The sequence below is a fragment of the Alnus glutinosa genome, chromosome 12 (assembly GCF_958979055.1).
Source record: "Alnus glutinosa chromosome 12, dhAlnGlut1.1, whole genome shotgun sequence".
Taxonomy (NCBI): domain Eukaryota; kingdom Viridiplantae; phylum Streptophyta; class Magnoliopsida; order Fagales; family Betulaceae; genus Alnus; species Alnus glutinosa.
The window spans coordinates 5,234,098-5,251,889 of record NC_084897.1 but is presented as its reverse complement, the minus strand read 5'-3'; the positions used below and the strand labels follow the sequence as shown (position 1 = coordinate 5,251,889).

General features: G+C 34.5%; 1 protein-coding gene across 4 annotated transcripts; it reads right to left on the bottom strand.

Annotated features, from left to right (window-relative positions):
• Positions 1-4,612: 4,612 nt before the first annotated feature.
• Positions 4,613-14,898, bottom strand: LOC133851358 (sister-chromatid cohesion protein 3). Of its 4 annotated transcripts, none has more exons than XM_062287739.1 (22): positions 14,559-14,898; positions 14,234-14,456; positions 13,252-13,364; positions 12,910-13,002; positions 12,563-12,726; positions 12,235-12,471; positions 11,960-12,104; positions 11,679-11,857; positions 11,418-11,563; positions 11,199-11,326; positions 10,143-10,316; positions 9,626-9,787; positions 9,335-9,535; positions 9,119-9,256; positions 8,818-9,021; positions 8,552-8,696; positions 7,774-7,880; positions 7,490-7,627; positions 6,676-6,941; positions 6,425-6,540; positions 5,617-5,928; positions 4,613-4,811 (listed from the first exon to the last, which is right to left on the bottom strand). In XM_062287739.1, the coding sequence occupies exons 1-22, from the start codon at positions 14,601-14,603 to the stop codon at positions 4,798-4,800; spliced, it is 3,450 nt and encodes a 1,149-aa protein (XP_062143723.1). In that variant the 5' UTR covers positions 14,604-14,898; the 3' UTR covers positions 4,613-4,797. The 4 variants fall into 4 exon arrangements, with proteins under 4 accessions (XP_062143723.1, XP_062143721.1, XP_062143724.1 ...); XM_062287737.1 differs by having other exon boundaries at positions 6,416-6,540; positions 14,559-14,897; XM_062287740.1 differs by having other exon boundaries at positions 5,644-5,928; positions 6,416-6,540; positions 14,559-14,897.
• Positions 14,899-17,792: the final 2,894 nt, after the last annotated feature.

Here is a 17,792-nt window from a genome sequence, read left to right as displayed (position 1 = left end):
ATCATCACACGTGAGACATGTTTGATCCCAGCCATGACTCCCCGGACGCTGATGTCCATGACTTTACCGAACACTGCCAGGTGAAGGTCCACGATGCTTGGGGGAGTTTTGCAGGGCACCCCTGCATTGTTGCACACGATATCAAGTTGGTTGTGCTTAGCATTGGATATGTCAGACTCTTCGCTGCTCCAGTTATTAATGCTACCATTCCTTCTAGCTTGCTGTATTTACAACTTTAGAAATAATTTTAACCATCGAACCCAATCCCAACTTGGGTGGATTCTAAACCAGGGCAGTGAATACAATGTTACAGTAAATTCTACTAGTAGTAGTCAATTGTATTTAACTGGGAATCTTGCAGTATGGTGCATGGGTTATAAGATCGTAGGAGAGTTGAGCTTTTAGTGGAAGTCTATTTCTATTTAGGAGTTATCTCCATATCTATGCTAATGCTGTCTAGCAGTTTAGTTTCAACGGATATTTATTCCCACTTGGTAGAGTCTTGATAGGAGTTGATCTCCAAGTCTTTTAGTTTGAGTCGTATGGTTATGTAGTCTCATATTTAATGGGTGATTAATTAATAAAGAGGAAACAAACTTATCAAATTATCCCGTTGCGTGTTTGTAAAATCATTCACGTAACACAACTACACGATTAATTAAATGTATGAAGGCCGTTGCCTGTAACAATTCATAGTCATAGACGACAAATATCCGATCAAAATAGGCATTCTCTAGTCCCACACAATTAAACAATGTAACCAATGTGAGAAAAAAGTGGAGAAGTACCAAATGACAAATTAAACAAATGTTAAACTAGTCCATCTGAGAGGTGCTAGAATAATCACTTCTCAAGACTATAACACCTTCACTATCACACAAATAGGCACTAGAACATACTTCCAAATAGAACCAACAGGGGCAAGTAGTACTAGAGCTTCTTTTTTTTTTTTTTTTTAATAACTATTAAAGTTTTTTATAATAGTGCCTCACCCAGTTTTGTAGTAATCTTACATACCCTTCATAAAATTATTAAAATTTTAAAGAAAAAACTAAAAAAATTATTAAAAATAAAATAAAATAACAAAAAGTTATACAAAAAATTCAAAATAATAAATAAAAACTGGTTTTTCTTCTTCTTTTTTTCTTCTTTTTTTCTTTTTTTTTTTTAAAAAAAAAAAAAAAAGAAAGAAAATAAAATTTGACTGAGTTCAACAACATAAGAACCAATTGAAGGTCAACTAATTATGTAACTACAAAGCCATTTTATCGGTGAACCAATTAAGGAGCAAGAAGAAATGAAGCCCTCAAAGTGACCAGCTCTGATTTGAAGACACTTGAAAGAATCTTGGTTGGATCCACACCCCTCTGAGGTGATGGTTTTTGGATTGTTTTTTGGCAGCCTCAAGCTCCTCACTAAAAATAATATTGTCAATGCCACCAGAGTCACCAGGCTCTAGTATTGTTCCGCAAATAGAAACTGAAACATCTTTCCCCAATCTCAGTTTTTTCTTCATGTCTCTTTCCACAAAATGACTCTTCGTACGAAAACATGGCAAACGTTCCACGGTGGTAGTGGTAGATTTGCCTTTCATGACGATACTTAGCCTAGAACATCTTCTGTCTTTGACAGAGAAGGTAACAACACCATTGGTTTTGTCGAAAAAGTAGAAAGTTTCATTCTTGTAAGTGGCATATCCCAGTGCACTCAATCTATATTTGATGCCGACAAGTTTGATCCTAGTCCATCTATTAGCCCCACGGTAAAGCACATATAGCACCAATCCATGTTCAACATCACGATGCATGACAGCAACAATGCATTTGGGACTAGTGGGAGGAGATGAATAGGCTGAAGCATGATCAGAAAGTAGAGAATGGGGCAGCTTGGGAAGATCTATTTTTGCATGAGAGAAAGGGCAGTAGAAGAACATTGAACCTTCTTTGAATATGAGCAGCCATCCTTGGTTTGAGGCAAGGCAAGTTGCTCCATCCAATTCCGGGATGCTCATCCTGTACTTTCTTTGGAATGTGTTGTACAAATGGCACTGTGAATCTTCCCCATAGAACAGAAACCAAGGTTCGGGATTCGATGCGGTTTCGATCTTCGCTGAAGCCGCAGAAGAAGCAACTTGCCAAGCCTTACAGACACCACGGAAACTCAGAAGCTCGATTATGCCTAATCGATCAGCAATTTGTGATACAAGGTCTGCAGGAAGATCAGACCAGGGTCTTGTTACAACTTCTACATTGTGTGGTACTGATTTTGATTTCACCATAGTTGGTGCAACAAGGTTCTCTGCGCATATCAAAGTTGTGGAGACCATTAACAGTAACAAAAATAAATAAATAGGCATTGCAGAAGAAGAAGTTTAATGGAAAACAAACATGTAAGCATACTACTTCATACAAGAAAGGCCCATCCTTTTTCAGAAAGCACCTCTTTTTCTGGTCGTCTGTTTCTTTTTCGATTCTTCAAGCGCAAGTTACATAAAAAAAAGACACATTACATGAACTTCAACAATGGAATAATACTAGCAGAAAAACAGAGAAAAAGTACTTAACCTTTTTTGCTCTTCATGGAGAATATTTTATCATCTAAAAATATTATTTGTAGTTGGCAATAATTTTTTTTTAATATATATATCTCATTGTGGTGAGGATATAAAGTGAGACTCAACCACTGGAATTAATTTCTTTTTAATCGGGAATCAGCCAGTACGTAGGAGAGTTTTAGTTTCACTAATCCTCTAACACCTATACATCATTTTCGAATCTAGGAGTTCGTTTGGCATTGCGATTTTGATAAGTCACAAGACCTACTTTTAAGCCTAACATTTTAATAAGGTAGCTATAAAGCCATTCTTTGACATTGCTTCCATAAAAACGTAATTAATTAAACACAAACTTTAAAAGAAGCAAGAGATAAATATTCTAATGGATTTGGCTCAACTCCCATGAAATATCATCAGCTCTGATTTGGAGGAGATGTGATACGTTTACAACTTTTATTCAATTTTTATATAACTTTAACAACTTATTTTTCCAAGTTGACCATTGGATCTCTTTTCCTACATGTGGATTCTACATATTCAATGATTGATTTTAAAAAAAGTTGTTGGAATTAAACAAAAGTTGTACAAAAGTGATAAATGTATCATATCTGTATTCCAAAAGCTTAAACAGATAAAACTTAATAAATTTAATCATTTAAGTAACACATTCTGTATCATAGAGGTTTTGAACACAGAAGCACCTAGTATAGTAAGGAGACATAATTTCAAGTTAATTGAAGATAAATCATTTCATGGTCCAAATTTGATTTTACATATCATTCCATGATCCAAGTTAAATCAAACGTTTTCCCAAATATATTTGTGTTTTTTCAAGAAATTTTCCCAAATATTATTTCATACAAAAGCAATTCAATAATAATATTCTCCAACAAAAGGCATCATTAATCCTGACTCGATTTTTTTTTTTTTTTTTTTTTTAAAAAAAAAAAAAGTATTATGGAAGGATAAACTAGAAACGGCATTATATGCCATAAATGACTTAATCGAAGCATACGAGGAAGACATACTAGAATTTAATTAACACTTTGGTAAATTTCATCATAATTTTATCATTATATTAAATTATTAAAATTTACCATTTTCTATCCGTTTAAACTTTTAAGAGAAGTAATAATTTAATATTGTCTTTGTCGATTCACCTTCTAATTTCAATTAAATATTTCACTTGTTGAACCTCACAAACTATCGGAAGTTTTGAGCCCACGTGTAAGGGCAAGTATTAGAATATAAATTAAATGATTAAATTTGCTAAGCTTTTAAGATAAATTGTGGTTTAATACATAGCAATCCATGACATGCGGAGCTTTTGTTTAAATTATTGTTTTGTCTTTTGTTCTTAAAACAAAAATATTAACAAACTCAAAATATAAAAACAATTTTCACATTTATGTCACATTAAAACACATTTTTCAAGTCAAAAACAAACTAGTAATGTTAAATACCATATCAATATCCCACCACTATTCCACTATGTTGACATAGCATTGTCAATCCACCATTGTTTTTTTTTTTTTTTTTTTTTTTTTTTTTTTTTTAACAAGGGTCGATGTAAAGATGGGTTGATAGTATCATATCAGCATAGTGGTATAATAGTGTGGTATAGAGCAATACTAAAATAAAAAAACACCCTCCAAAGTTCCAAACAAACATTACTAAACACGAATAAATCTATTCTTCACACTTATTTTATGACAAACACTTTACATCGGCTGATGTGATATTGTGTTGAATGACCGCTTTAATAAAAAAAAAAAAAAAAAAAAAAAAAAAAAAAAACACTTCGTATCTCCATTCAACTCAAATCACGTCAACAGTGTAAAGTAAATATAACAAAATGGGTATGGAAGTGCAGCAATACTCTACCAAACATGCTAGGAATGGAGCATAATCTACTTGTTGCCATGTCTTTTTCTGTTCTTTTTTTTTTTTTCCTCTTTCACTGGCTGCTTAATTTTTATTAGAGGCCAACTTGGAAAGCACTTTCAAACTATGCGTGAAAGTTTGGAAATTAAAGCAATAACATGTAAGCAACCCAAATAAAAATACGAGGATCTTTGAATTGTTAACAAATTTTTTCCACTTGGTACCCAAAAATAAGAAAACAAACTACCAAAACTGAAGAGAGAAAACATGGTACTGCTCCTAAACCATTTTCTACAACTTATACCTACAGTGCAATGCCCTATATACATATACAAGGTGCAATCTTGAGTTTTTAGTCACTAGCTGGAGGCCCCTGCACAATGAAAAGATCAAATAGTCAAACAGAATAATTATATAGACGAAATATTATCTACAAAAATTATCAAGTAAAAAAGCTTTCCCAGTTCAGAAACCAATAAAGTGTAGATATTCATTATAGCACTCGGAAAAGTAAGGCTTACAGGAAGCAATATTCTTCAAAGACTCGTTACTGAATCCAAAAAATATTTTGTTTATACTAACCAATAGAAAAAGCAAATTATCCATTCCAGTTGAAAGAAAGCAAAAAGAGGAATCAGTTGTCCAATCAGCAAATTATCTACCAATGAGCTTTAACTCCGATGGTACTTCCTCCCTTTGTAGCAAAGTGGAGGGTGAGGTGGTGGGTTCAAGTCCCACTTGGTGGGTAACTTACCACTCGAAAGAAGAAAAAAAAAGAAAAAGAAAAGAAGGTATGCTCATCAGGTCACAGCCACAACGAACAATTCGTCTTAGATAATTATTCAAGCAAAGATGAGATCATGACAAAGAACAGCTGCTCCATTATATCATCAGCCAACCACGAGGACGCACAAGTTGTCACTAATATCAGGGAAAACCCTTAACAATTAAATTGCACATTCAGTGGTTACAGATTACCCAGCCAGGCTATCATTTAGCTTAGGTGGTACCCTAGTACTCGAATATGTGCCTCACTGAATCATAAATTGCAAATGGAAAAGCAAAGTAAAACCTCTTCTCAGAGTCAGAAACATGCACGCCACAGTTAAAACAACCATTTCTTAGCCAAAAAAATGACGCCCACTTCACACTTGGCAGCGAAAAAATTTATTTTGTACCTGATGTTCCAGATGCGGCTAAATTACCTCTAGCTCTTCCGGAATCTCCTGTCCTTGTCTGGCCTTTGTTTTCCTCTCTCGAAAGTCTCAATGACCTCAACTTGGACGAAGGCCTAATCGAGCGTATCAAAGGAGCATCTTCCTCTTCATCTTCATCTTGCTTCTCTTCATCTTGAGCTTCTTCTCGGTCAGATGCACTAATTGAATCCTCTTCTTCACTGGAACTGTGCCCATCAAAAAGTCTCTTTCCCTCTATGTTACGCCGCTTGCGAGGACGACCCCTGCGTCTTACCAATGCTCCTTCTTTCTCATCTGCAAATAACTGAATATATTAGTCCTCGTATTATAGTCAGAAGTCTCCCATATTCAATTTTAGGATGGTAATGTATATGAGAGGTGATAGATTTAAATGATTTTGCGATTGAGTGAACACAATAATTTGAAAATAAATAAGCCTCGCAAGAACGGGCTGAAACAAGCAAATTTTGATCACGTGTGGCACAAGCTTCAAATGCTTAACAGACCGCCAAAAGTACTATAAATGTGCAGCCAATGAACCATTCATCTCATGGAAGTCTGTGTGTGTGTGTGTGTGTGAGAGAGAGAGAGAGAGTGAGAGAGAGAGGGAGAGAGAAGCAAGTAGAACCAATATTACTCATAAACAAGAAAATAGCTTAATAAGTTGCTTATATTTTACCTAAAGCAAAGCATTTGAAACTAACAGATATTGAGTATGAAGCAAAAAATGCTCAATAACAAGTTTCCCACTATAAATCATGAAAGTAGATTACAGAGAAACCTTGAAAACCTTCATTCTTTGCGTACTTCTCACGTAACGTGTCGACAAACATGTGATAGGGGCGCCAGCCACTGGGATCTTCATCCGTATTTACATTCTCTGTACGTTTTTGGACATCCTTTATACTGCATAGCAATTAGTGTTAAAGTGTGCCACATTGAAAGTGCAGGTTGCAATTAAGTGTGCCACATGTGAAAGTTTACACTGAAATTAATCTAGATGCCAACATTCAAAAGAGAAAAAAAAAAAAAAACTCTTACATGTCAAGCACATCGGGTGTAGGAAGTTTGGATACAAAATGGAGCACAGCACCTTCCAAAAATGACAACTGCTTTGGAGCATCTACAAAAGCATAATCAAGACCATCCTCGACAATTTTTAAGATGTCAGATCTGTGCTTGTTCCGAGCAGCACCCAAGAAAGTTGCAGAAAGCCTAGTAGCAAGATCTTTACATTCGAGAAAAGACTTGCTAGTCAAGGGGTCCACCTCACTTCTGGAAAGTTCCACCATATGCCGATGGTAGGCCTGTACAGATCCAGAATATGAGACTTTAAATGGTATGTAAATTAAATAAGCACAAGTATAGACTAAGAGGACCACCATGCCTTCTTCAAGCTAACAAACTCCCCAAGACAGTTATCCATACATCTCAAGGCCTGAAGTCCAGAGGGACTTGTGGCACTAGGTAAAGTTTCCTCATGATTTTACTTAAATCGCAATACAAACATATAGTGACAAACTGAAAATTACAATTAAAAAAATGAAAAATAAAAACTTTAAAGCTAAAGGATCAGGTGAGTTCAAGCAATAAAAACAAGGCAAACTTAAAAATATCATATGACACATTAAATTTCATTTGTCTTTTCTCTATGAATATCATTAAATTTAGGCATCACCATGTGTGAAGAAATGCAAGAAAATAACCAGAAAAAAAGAAAAAAAAAAAAAAAAAGAAAAAAAAAAAAAATCCTTTTCCATTCACCAAGTACATCAAGACCATCTGTAAATTAGCATATGACTGTCAGCATCTTTGACTAAATGAAATTCCTCAATCCCGCAGTCATGAGTCTCACCCTTTTCAGAGCTTCTAGGAAGATATTGGAAAGGTCATCATCTTTTTTCTTTAGAACAGTAATTAGATTCTTAACAATCTCTGCCACACCTGCTCCATGCATCACGAAATGAGAAATAATCTCAGGACCAAGATACTCCTGCATTAATAATCGGCAATTTCTGATTAAACATATAACAATCATACTAATAGATCATAAATGCTCAGAAGGATTCTCAACAGGTTTATACCAGAAAAAATGACAAATAATCATACTTAAAAACACACAAACAGAACTATGCTCACCTTAGGAACTGCATCACTAGCAACCAACTTTGCAGCAGCAATCATGACTGCATCTCTATTTGTCTCCTCAATATACTCTTTGTTCACATCTTCATCTTCTGTCTCATCTGTGAGAAACATGGAGAAAGATGAATTTAGATTTCTAATGGAAATCTGAAAAAAATTATAGCAAGAAACATAAGTGGCAATCACGTCTTCAAGTATCAACCACGATCAAATTATGAAGTTCATACCAAAGTTAAGTCAAGAACCCAAACATGAGTAAGAGATAGTAAACGAGGGGTATCAAATTCATAATGATACCAATTTTAACATTTGACTAATCCGATTACAAACCAGCAAATGACCATTAAATATATAATAAGATAAACTATGATAAGGTACCTCTATCAAGATTGATACGACATCACTTTTTTCACATATAATAATCGTTTTTATAGCAATTTGAACCATTCAATAGATTAAGATGACCCTATATAAGAGATAACAATATGAAAAGATGAAATTTATTGTTCCTTCCTTTTCACAAAATAGGTGTATTTTCTTTTTACAGATACATGTTATGCTAATTACTGTCCAAAATATAACCAAAGATATTAACCATTTGGCTTTACTAATTCAGGCAAAAGTAAAAGATTCTCGCCTCAATGGTTTGTAAATCTATTTGAGTGGATTGAATGATAGTCTACCAATCTTGATGGGGCGGTGTCTCCATCATAGTTATCTCAATTATAATACCATACTTCTAGCAAGACAAGAAGTAAAAATGTTGAATCACCTGAAATATTGAGCTGTTGTTCACAAAGTTTCCAGAACTTTTGAAGAATAGATTTATCTGGACAATATCCTAATCTTTCCAGCTTCGTTGAAGCATAATTTGTCCTTCTGAACAAAAACCATGCTTCGGCAAGTATAGTACAAACCTTGTGCACAGCATATAATTTATTAGACCAGAATTGGGGTGTCACAAAAAATCCTGTGTAAAATATTTCAACTGTGTGCTTGTGATTGAAATTTGATAAAATCAAAGCAAAAAATGCTCACCCTGCAACCTAGCTGATTTCCACATTTACCCACTTCCTCCACTTCAGTCAAGGTGTTGAGAAAGTACTCAAGTTGCTCAAAAAAGGTATCGCGTTTAGATAGTAGAGAAGATAAAGATGCTTCAGAGACGGTTTCACTATTTACAATGGAGTGCAGACACCACGCCAAATGCAGATACATGTTCAGAAGAAGAAAACTGACAACCTGAAACAGCATGACCAGCAAATGAAGATATATAAATGCAACAAAATAAGTAAGAGAAACAAATGTCTGACTTTTAAGCAAGCTACATTGGACACACCTCATCTTCCATATTTCTAAATCTACTGAGAACCATGACTATGTCTTCATATGAGCTCTCAATAGGCACAGCCCTTGACAATTGAAGCTCATACAACCTTTTCAAATTCACAAGGAGAGAATATTCATCATCACCATCCTGCAGGGCTAGAACATGTCAAACTTTATCCATGAGCCCCACAAGCAAAGAAAAAGCAAGGTTATTATTGAAATATACCACTACTTCTTTGATTGCAGCTTTAACTTTAGCAGTAAGTTCATCCTCAAGTTCCTTTAATTTATTACGGGCAAAATCCTGCAGCTCCCCTTGGCTCTCAGTTGAACAAAAGTTGATAGCCCTGACACAGGATCTCAGTGCTTCCTTCTCACCATGCTTAAAAAATGCCTCTTTCATAAGCAGCAGGACATTTTTAAAATTCTGAAAGGTACAGGAGGTAAGCATTCACTTTGAGTTTAAGTTGCAAACAATATCAAATGACCTGCAGGGACAAGAAATTCTGTGACCCACCTGCTCCTGCCTCTTCAAGGAATAAAGCTCAAGGTTGGTATACAAAACAATCTCAACTAGCAATGGCACTTTCGCTTTATCTGCCATGAATTTGCGTAATAGCAATGGATAGTTCTTCATCATGGCAACAGTTATATCTCGTCTGTTGCTTTCAAATATTTCCTGACATTTGGAACAGAAAGAATTGAGAACTAGTTCTAGATATATAAGGGGTTGCATCAACTGGGTAATCATCCTCTTGAATCAAATTTCTGAAAGAAAATCAATGTAGTTTACTTAATAACTGATCATACAAAAAAACTGATATTTTACATCAAAACACTCTAGCTTCTACTATAGACCAGAAAACATTTAAGAACTGACAATATGAAACTTTTTTTTTAAAAAAAAAAAAAAAAAGGTAACTAGTAATTAATTACTATCTTTTATTTTTCTTTTTTTGGGGGTGGGAGGATATGGCAGCTTAAAGGTATTTGAGCAAAGCATGAAGAAAAAGAATAATCAAGGAATTACACACTTTTTGAGCTTTAGGGTAATATTGCTTGCGATTATCAGTAGCAGGAACAATCCTCTCTCCAACAGCCTTTTTGACAGATGCACAAAGAAGCCGTACCAAGTTTGTCGCATCCTCATCAGTAAGCTCAATCAATGGATTCTCATCCAAGAGCATGGAGATAATACACTTCCAATCCTGCAAGTGAAATATGAGATACCATCTTAAAGTAGCAAACTAGAATTACTCCACAGAATATTTCATTATAATTCTAATCTTGTTTCATATATGTAACATCACAATAGTATTTTCTCGAAGTACAAAAAATTCAACCCTTCAGAAATTTATTGTAGCTTCAAGAACGACACTACAATAGCAAGTATGTTCAGCTTGAAGGTGAACCCGACCCCAGTTTAGCACATTGCCCATAACCCAAAACCAAAACCCGCTAACAATAAACGTTGACCGGGCCAAGTTGCTCCAGATCCAGTGGACCAGTTGGTTGGGCTAGAGGTTATACCTTCCTGCATATCCTATTTACTGTGTTTCCTAATGTTTCAATCACAAATATACAAAATTAAAGTTGATATAACTCATCCGGGGATAAATGACATTTTAACCAATAGAAAGTTACAGCATCAAAAGAGAAATTTAAAAAAAGAATGACAAAGCAAAAGAAAATAAAACGAAATATATTAGAGCTATTTCAAATTTTGCTTCAAATTGCATCATGCGGTATTATTCTCTGCGTAAACGGGAGAAAAAAAAAAAAAATATATATATATATATATATATATAGGAGGCTAGGTTTTAATCTTAACAATAAAATTTTAAATGCTACTTCATTATTATTATTTTTTTTTTTTTGAAAAGTAATAAAATGTAACTTCATTGTATTAATGCAATGTATAATCAGTTTGGGATCAAAGTGCAACCATGCCAGAATAGAAATATCAATGCCCACCCAACAGCATGCCAAGAAGTCAGCCAATCCTCCCACTCATTCAGGTTGTCAAATCATCGTCTCTACCACCTAGTCCTCCTATGTAGCCTACAATTCAGAATGTCATAACAATATACCTTCATAGCCTTCATGTACTCCCAAACATCATCAATGACATAGACACTTAAAATTGGATCCGTCGAAAACTCTCTCAATATTTGCAACATTCTGCCAAGATGGACCTCTGAAGAACTGCTTTCATCGCCTAGAAAGAATATTGTAATAATCGTGAGTACTTTAGCAGACAGAATCACAACATGCACATAGCACTATAGAGTGTCAAGTAAGAGTAAAACCTTTTGTGCCAGACTGGGAGGTATTAAACTTTTGAGCAATCAGGTGATCATAAACTAATGCTCCTATGGCATGCCTGATTTCTGGTGGATCATCAATCAGTAAATCATATAAAGGACCCAAGTCATCATCAGGTATAAGTTGGTGTCTGCAGCAGACCACAGCCAAATTTCAGTGCACAATTCTTGCATAAACAGTCACCAAGGAAGATATAACTTATTGGCAACATTGAATTCTCCAAAAGGTAATCAATTAGAATTCACCTTAGTAGTTGTTTTACAAGTCCTATGGCACAGACAGCCACAGAAACATCAATGTCATCAGCAAGCTCGATCATCCGGTTTGAAAATCTTTCAGTAAATAAACCAAGAGTAGGCACATTATCATCCACCTCATAAAGATTTTGCAGCGCAAGGATAGAAGCTCTTCTTACACCAGCATTCTTCAGATGCAATAAGATAAAAGTGAACTAAGTTAGATTTATCTAGTACATGAGGAGCAATAAAAAAATTACTATGTAATCAATCTATGACTTTTAATTTACTTTGTCATTCATTGTCCACCCGAGATACTTTAAATACAAATCCTGCAAGAACAGAGATGGGTGTGACAAAATCCATGCTCCAAGTGACTGTATGCAAGATATTCGAATGTTTGGGTCAATGTCTCTGTAACGATGGACAAATAACCTAGCAAAAGCAACACAATAATTATGTTAGGAAGCCTTTTATAATATCCAGAATTTTGTGGATAAAATAGATTTTATTGATTCAAATCCTTTTTATTTCTTATGAATTGATAATATTAAGTATATCCTACCCCGTAAATATCTTGCGCATCATCTCCTCTAACACTGTAATTTTTTCATGAGTCATTGAGAATCTTTTATTTAGTGACTCCACACGAGGCCCCTCAGTTCGTTTCTTCTTTTCAGCATCCAACTGTCTACGAGTAGTTTCACGCTGTGCACCAAGCATTTTAGCAACAGTTATGAAGGATGTGACAAGTTGGAGGCCCATCAATGAAGCAACTTGACGGTAAACTCTTGGAGGAGTGCTGCGTAGAATGGGAACCAGGAAAACACTAGAGTAAGCTACTTCAAAAATTTAGCCACAAACTCAAAACTTTGAAGTTGTTGAGAACTAACCAAGACAGTGCAATTATATAGTCCATGCACTTGTCAAACAAAACCTGATCAAATAACGGCCCATGTTGACACTCACGAACCAAAGTGTCCCAGAATGATTCAAGATTATCTTTGAAGTTCTTATAATCCTTCTTTTTTGAATTTTGATAATCTTCAACTTCTCCCTAAATTCCAATGAGTCAAGCATAAACTATGGGCAAAAGATCTCGATGCATGAATGTTAGATAATTATATCATTTGATTATCACATTAAAGTTTTAGGAACAGTGGTTGAAAGATATAAAAATTGGAAAAGGGTATGAAACGGAAACTAGAAACAATAGTAATAATGCAGTAGGTTAGGATACTCTTCTAGCAAGATTGACAAGAGCAACCACAACATCATCAACATCTGTCTCGTCAAGGAAGTCTCCTTTGATATAATACTTAGCTCCACATGCCTGTAAAAGTTAAATTTCATCAGTCACAAGACCAAAATTCTTTAGTCAAACAATCAAGTAGCTAAGTCAGTAAGGTTCTGATTAAAAATTTAAAGATCCTTCCTATGAATTAGGAAATTCCAACACACTTCACTGTATTAAATTTCTCTGAAGATCTTCTTTTAGCCTTTGATTCTCATATTGTTTGAAAATCTAACACTCGAATTATTTCTCCTTTCAATCACAAAATTAAAGAAAGCTTCAGATTACCCCAAACAGCATCGTCAAGAGTTCAACCATTGCAGGTTTTGGATCCTTTTCATATTGCTCAACCCAAAGTTTGACCACTTGAGGAATAAGTTTCCCATTGCTTTTGATGACCTCTGCATAAAACCATACGCCAAATTAACTAAACTTGTAAACATGCATAAACCAGGTCCTAAAAGAAGAAAGTGCTCTTAGTAAAATACATAACAGAAACTGATTAAATAAAACAAGAACCAAAATCAAGTTTAGAAGGGGTTTGATAGCAACAGATATAAGAACCAAATCTATAAGAATACAATTGAAAGTTGAAGCTCACATCAGTTCAATAAAACAAGCAATGGCCCTGATGATATACAATTTTGATACAAAGCAATAAATAAAGTTTAATGCATGGGGCTGGCAAAGGTATGTTAGAATCACGGATACATTTCAAATGCTGGAATCATGTTTTTCGTTGGAAGTTCATCCACATTTTTATAGGTTACCATGACAAAAAAAATAAAAAAATCTCAGGCTGTGAAGCACAGGCGTTCAACTTCAAGTCTTGAGAGCGGCCACTTCAAACAAAAACAAAGGACCCTAACCAGACCACCCCACCCAAGACCCACTTAGGTGGGACAAGCACTGAGTAATGACCCTAATGACAAAAAGTCACAATTATTGCAGAAAATATAATTCCGAATTATTCCTCTTCAAGATCTTCCATGGTCTATTAATGCACGTCTATCTGACTAACCGGAGTCTCGATAATATAGAAATGAGCTCCAATGACAGTTACACACAAATTCCAATACACTAAAAGCACCCATTGCATAGGAGCGAAAAATAAAAATGTAATAAGTGAAATTGCAATAATTCAAGATGATAATTCTACATAACTATCTCTAATCAGAACCGCACATGATTTCCAGCAATATACATAAACCAAAACTATGCGCATACGTATCTATAAATTCTCAAAATTATAATTTCGTATAATTTTTACCAATCAAGCTCTGGTCGGTGGCTTTGTAAGCCGAGCCCGAAGTTCCTTCATTGGCACGATTACGCTTAGCCACAGGACGAGCCTCTTCGAAATCGTCCGGCGAACTCTCCCGGCCCGCCTGGTCACTTGCTTCGCTGGTCCGTTCACGGTTCTCGGCACCAGCACCATTTGCCTTACTAGGTTGGTTCTCGCTAGTCTGAGCCTGAAGCCTAGTCCTCTTCTGCTTCACTCAAAAAAAAAAAAAAACAGAACAAAACAAAAAAACACGGAAAATTAGGTCCAACTACATAACATAGAGAGGGAGAGAAGTGGAAATGAAACTCACGGGGCGCGGCGCGGAGGTTTCGGAAGGTGGAGGAGGGTCCTCCATGACTATTTTTGAAGCGTTTTGTGTGAGCAGAAGCTTAGCCCTAAAAATTTACACACACAAACAGAAAGATGCACAGAGAGAGAGAGAGAGAGAGGGTTGGGGTTGAGTGTGGATTTAGCCCTAGATGTGAAATTAGAGAGAGGGGGAAGGGGAAATCTCCCGCCAAATGAAATGTTTGGGATCCATGGCCACCAGATCTATCAGATCAGCTACCTGATGGAGCGATAACGCATGCTTGAGCGCTGCACTGAATTACTTCTCTCGTATTTTCGGTTACTTGGGAAACGTCTTTCAATTTGTTTTCCGTACAATTTTTTAAAATCAGTAGTGAGTTTGGTAAAAATCGTTGAGATAAATTTTTTTTTTTTTAGTTAAATAATGTATTGGAACATGTAGCTTAAGTTTTTTATTTTTTTGTCTATATACTTTAATTTTTAATATAGATGGCATCTGGGTTATGAAAAAAAGATAGAGATAGTACATTCGTCTAAATTTCTATTCAAAAATTAACGGTAGTCCATGTGTTTACTCTCAGGTGTTGACACGTGTCATATGCATTAAAAAGATAAAATAAATAAACATAAAAAGCTTTAAAAATTATTGAAAATTTGAAAATAATCAAACTTAAAAAAAGAGAAGGTAAAAGTATTAAAAACTTTAAAGAAAAATTGAAAAAAAAAAAAAAAAAGAAAAGAGGAGGCCCAAGGGAAAAAATAAATAAATAAAAAATAAAAAATTAAGGGGGTTTGGCCCTTGGGGGTGGTTCGGCCATCCCCAGACCGACCACTCCTCTTTTTCTTTTCTTTTTTTTTTCTTTTTCAATTCTTTTTAATTTTTTTTAATACTATTATTTTTTAAATTTTTTAAATTTTTTATTAATTTTTAAAGCTTTTTATTTTTAGTTTTTTTATTTTTTTTTAATGCATATGACGCGTGTCAACACCTAGGAGTAAACACGTGGACTACTGTTAGTTTTTGGACGGAAGTACCATTTCCGTCTTTTCTTATAGTTCAAGTACCATTTGTGATAAAAATTGAAGCACATAGTGCAAAAAATAAAAAAGTTAAACCACAAGGGGTAAAAATGTGTTTAACTCAATTTTTTTAAATAGTAAGAAATAATAGATATGATATAAAGTAAAAGTAAAAGTAAAAAAAAAAAATGAATGAAAATGTAAAAACAAAAATATATATATAATAATATTTTTTATTTAAAAATAATAATAATAAATTATTAATGTGATATAAAAAAATAAAAAAATGTTAAAATGTTTTGAAATTAACTTTTTTTTTAGGTGAGTAAAAATAAGAGAAGGGGAATGGCTACCAAACAAAGCCTCAATTTGTAGCATCCACATGAATGAAGGTATGAATTATACAAATTTAACTGATAATTTTTTTATTATTTTTTTAAAAAAAATTAAAAATTAAAAATGACCCAAAAAAAATAAAAAGAAGACAAATAACAGTTTTGGATTAGAAATGTGCACACTTCTTGCGTGTCTAGATTCAAATACAAGAAGAGTTCCGAATAGATGGCCATGTAGTTTACTTATGATAAATTTGGTACTTGGAGAATAATTATTCTATTAAAAAAATTAATAATTTTTTATTGAAAATAGAATCCTCTTAGAATAATCAATAATGATTTGCACACGATTGCAATTGCTAAACTCTAGTTTTGAGTCATTTTTTTTTTCTTTTTTTCTATACACAGAAAAAATAACATTTTTAAATAAACAAAGGAAAACTGGCACAGCAAAATATATTCGAAAGAGAATTAATATAGAATTTTTGACTCAAGGGAATATGGGATGGATTTGGAATGTGTTGTGATATGTATATAAATCTAAAATACGAGTATAAATATGGAAAGAAAGAGGGATAAAATACGAGTATAAATATGGAAAGAAAGAGGGATAAAATAATGTAAGGAATTACGAGTGGTTTGATGTTAAACATCTACGTCCACCACTCTGAATGGCACATGGGCTATATTGTGCTTATTAACTTGTTTGTCTATAGTACAAATATCTCTATTTATAGTGTTCAAAGTAAATACAAGTTTATGATTTGATTATAATCTCTATATTTGATTACAAGTAACCCGTAAACTTAAGGTGGAAGATTCTGGAAGCTTGAGTTTGAAATAGAAAACGGAGGCTGGTGGTGAAGACCGAAGGACGCTTTTGGAGGAGACAATAGGTTGGCAGGCGGAAGGCTAGTGATGGCGGCTAGTGGCAACCGATGGTGAAGACTGATAGCAAGGTTGACTTGGACCAAACACCAAAAGGGCTGACAATGGGCCAAAAACTAAAAACATGCCAAGTGCTGAAAACTGAAAACGAGCCAAGTGCTGACAATGGGCCAAAAACTAAAAACAGAGTGAGCCCCACTTGGGCTACTGTCAAGTTCGCGCATTGAACCAACTCGTTTTTTATTTTATTTAACTTTAAAGAGTTAAGGGTGTTTTTCTAATACAATAAATAGGTGTTACCTTATATTATTTTGGGTATAAGTCAATAAATGGGTAGGGTTTAGTCATGAGTTTATATAAGTAAAATTTGTACTCCAATTGAGGAAATAAACACGCGTTAAAAAGGACCTTCACTCTCATTCTCTGTCTTCGAGTCTTGGTTCAATTCATTCCTCTCTCGCCCTATCATATATATATATATATAAAAGTCGAGTTCCAACTTTGAGTTAACCTAGAATTATGACACGTGGCGTGAATCCATATTTTTTTTACATTGAACTTGTCATATTTAAGTAAAAACCCGGTCATTTATGTAAAACTGAACCAGCCCATGTATTTCAAGTGAAATAAACAATATATTTAATATGCCTAATTAACTATTTTATATTAAATGAAAAAATAATAGAAACGTCAAATTTTATTGTCATTAAATTCTCACTAATTTCTACCTCTCTCTATTTCTTTAATTATCATATCATACTAATTTCTACATCTCTCTCTTCCTTTAACTATCATATCATATAATATGATATGAGAGAAAATTGATTCTCACTCGAAACTTCCACCGAGAATTTGCTTTGAGAGTCTTCGGGTGAGATTTTCGCCGGGGGAGGGTGGCTTCACGCCTCCCTCCTCCCGGTAAGGGCTTCCTCCTAGCATCTTAGGGCTATGGAGTGATTTTTGTCCCCTCGCCATGGTGTGTACCAGTGGAG

Coding starts and splice junctions, on each gene's coding strand:
- LOC133851358 (XM_062287737.1), bottom strand. CDS start 14,603: ATGGAGGACCCTCCTCCACCTTCCGAAACCTCCGCGCCGCGCCCC. Junction 9,788..10,142: donor ATTACCCTAAAGCTCAAAAA/GTGTGTAATTCC, acceptor TCCAAATGTCAG/GAAATATTTGAAAGCAACAG. Junction 9,257..9,334: donor CTGCAATCAAAGAAGTAGTG/GTATATTTCAAT, acceptor CTAGCCCTGCAG/GATGGTGATGATGAATATTC.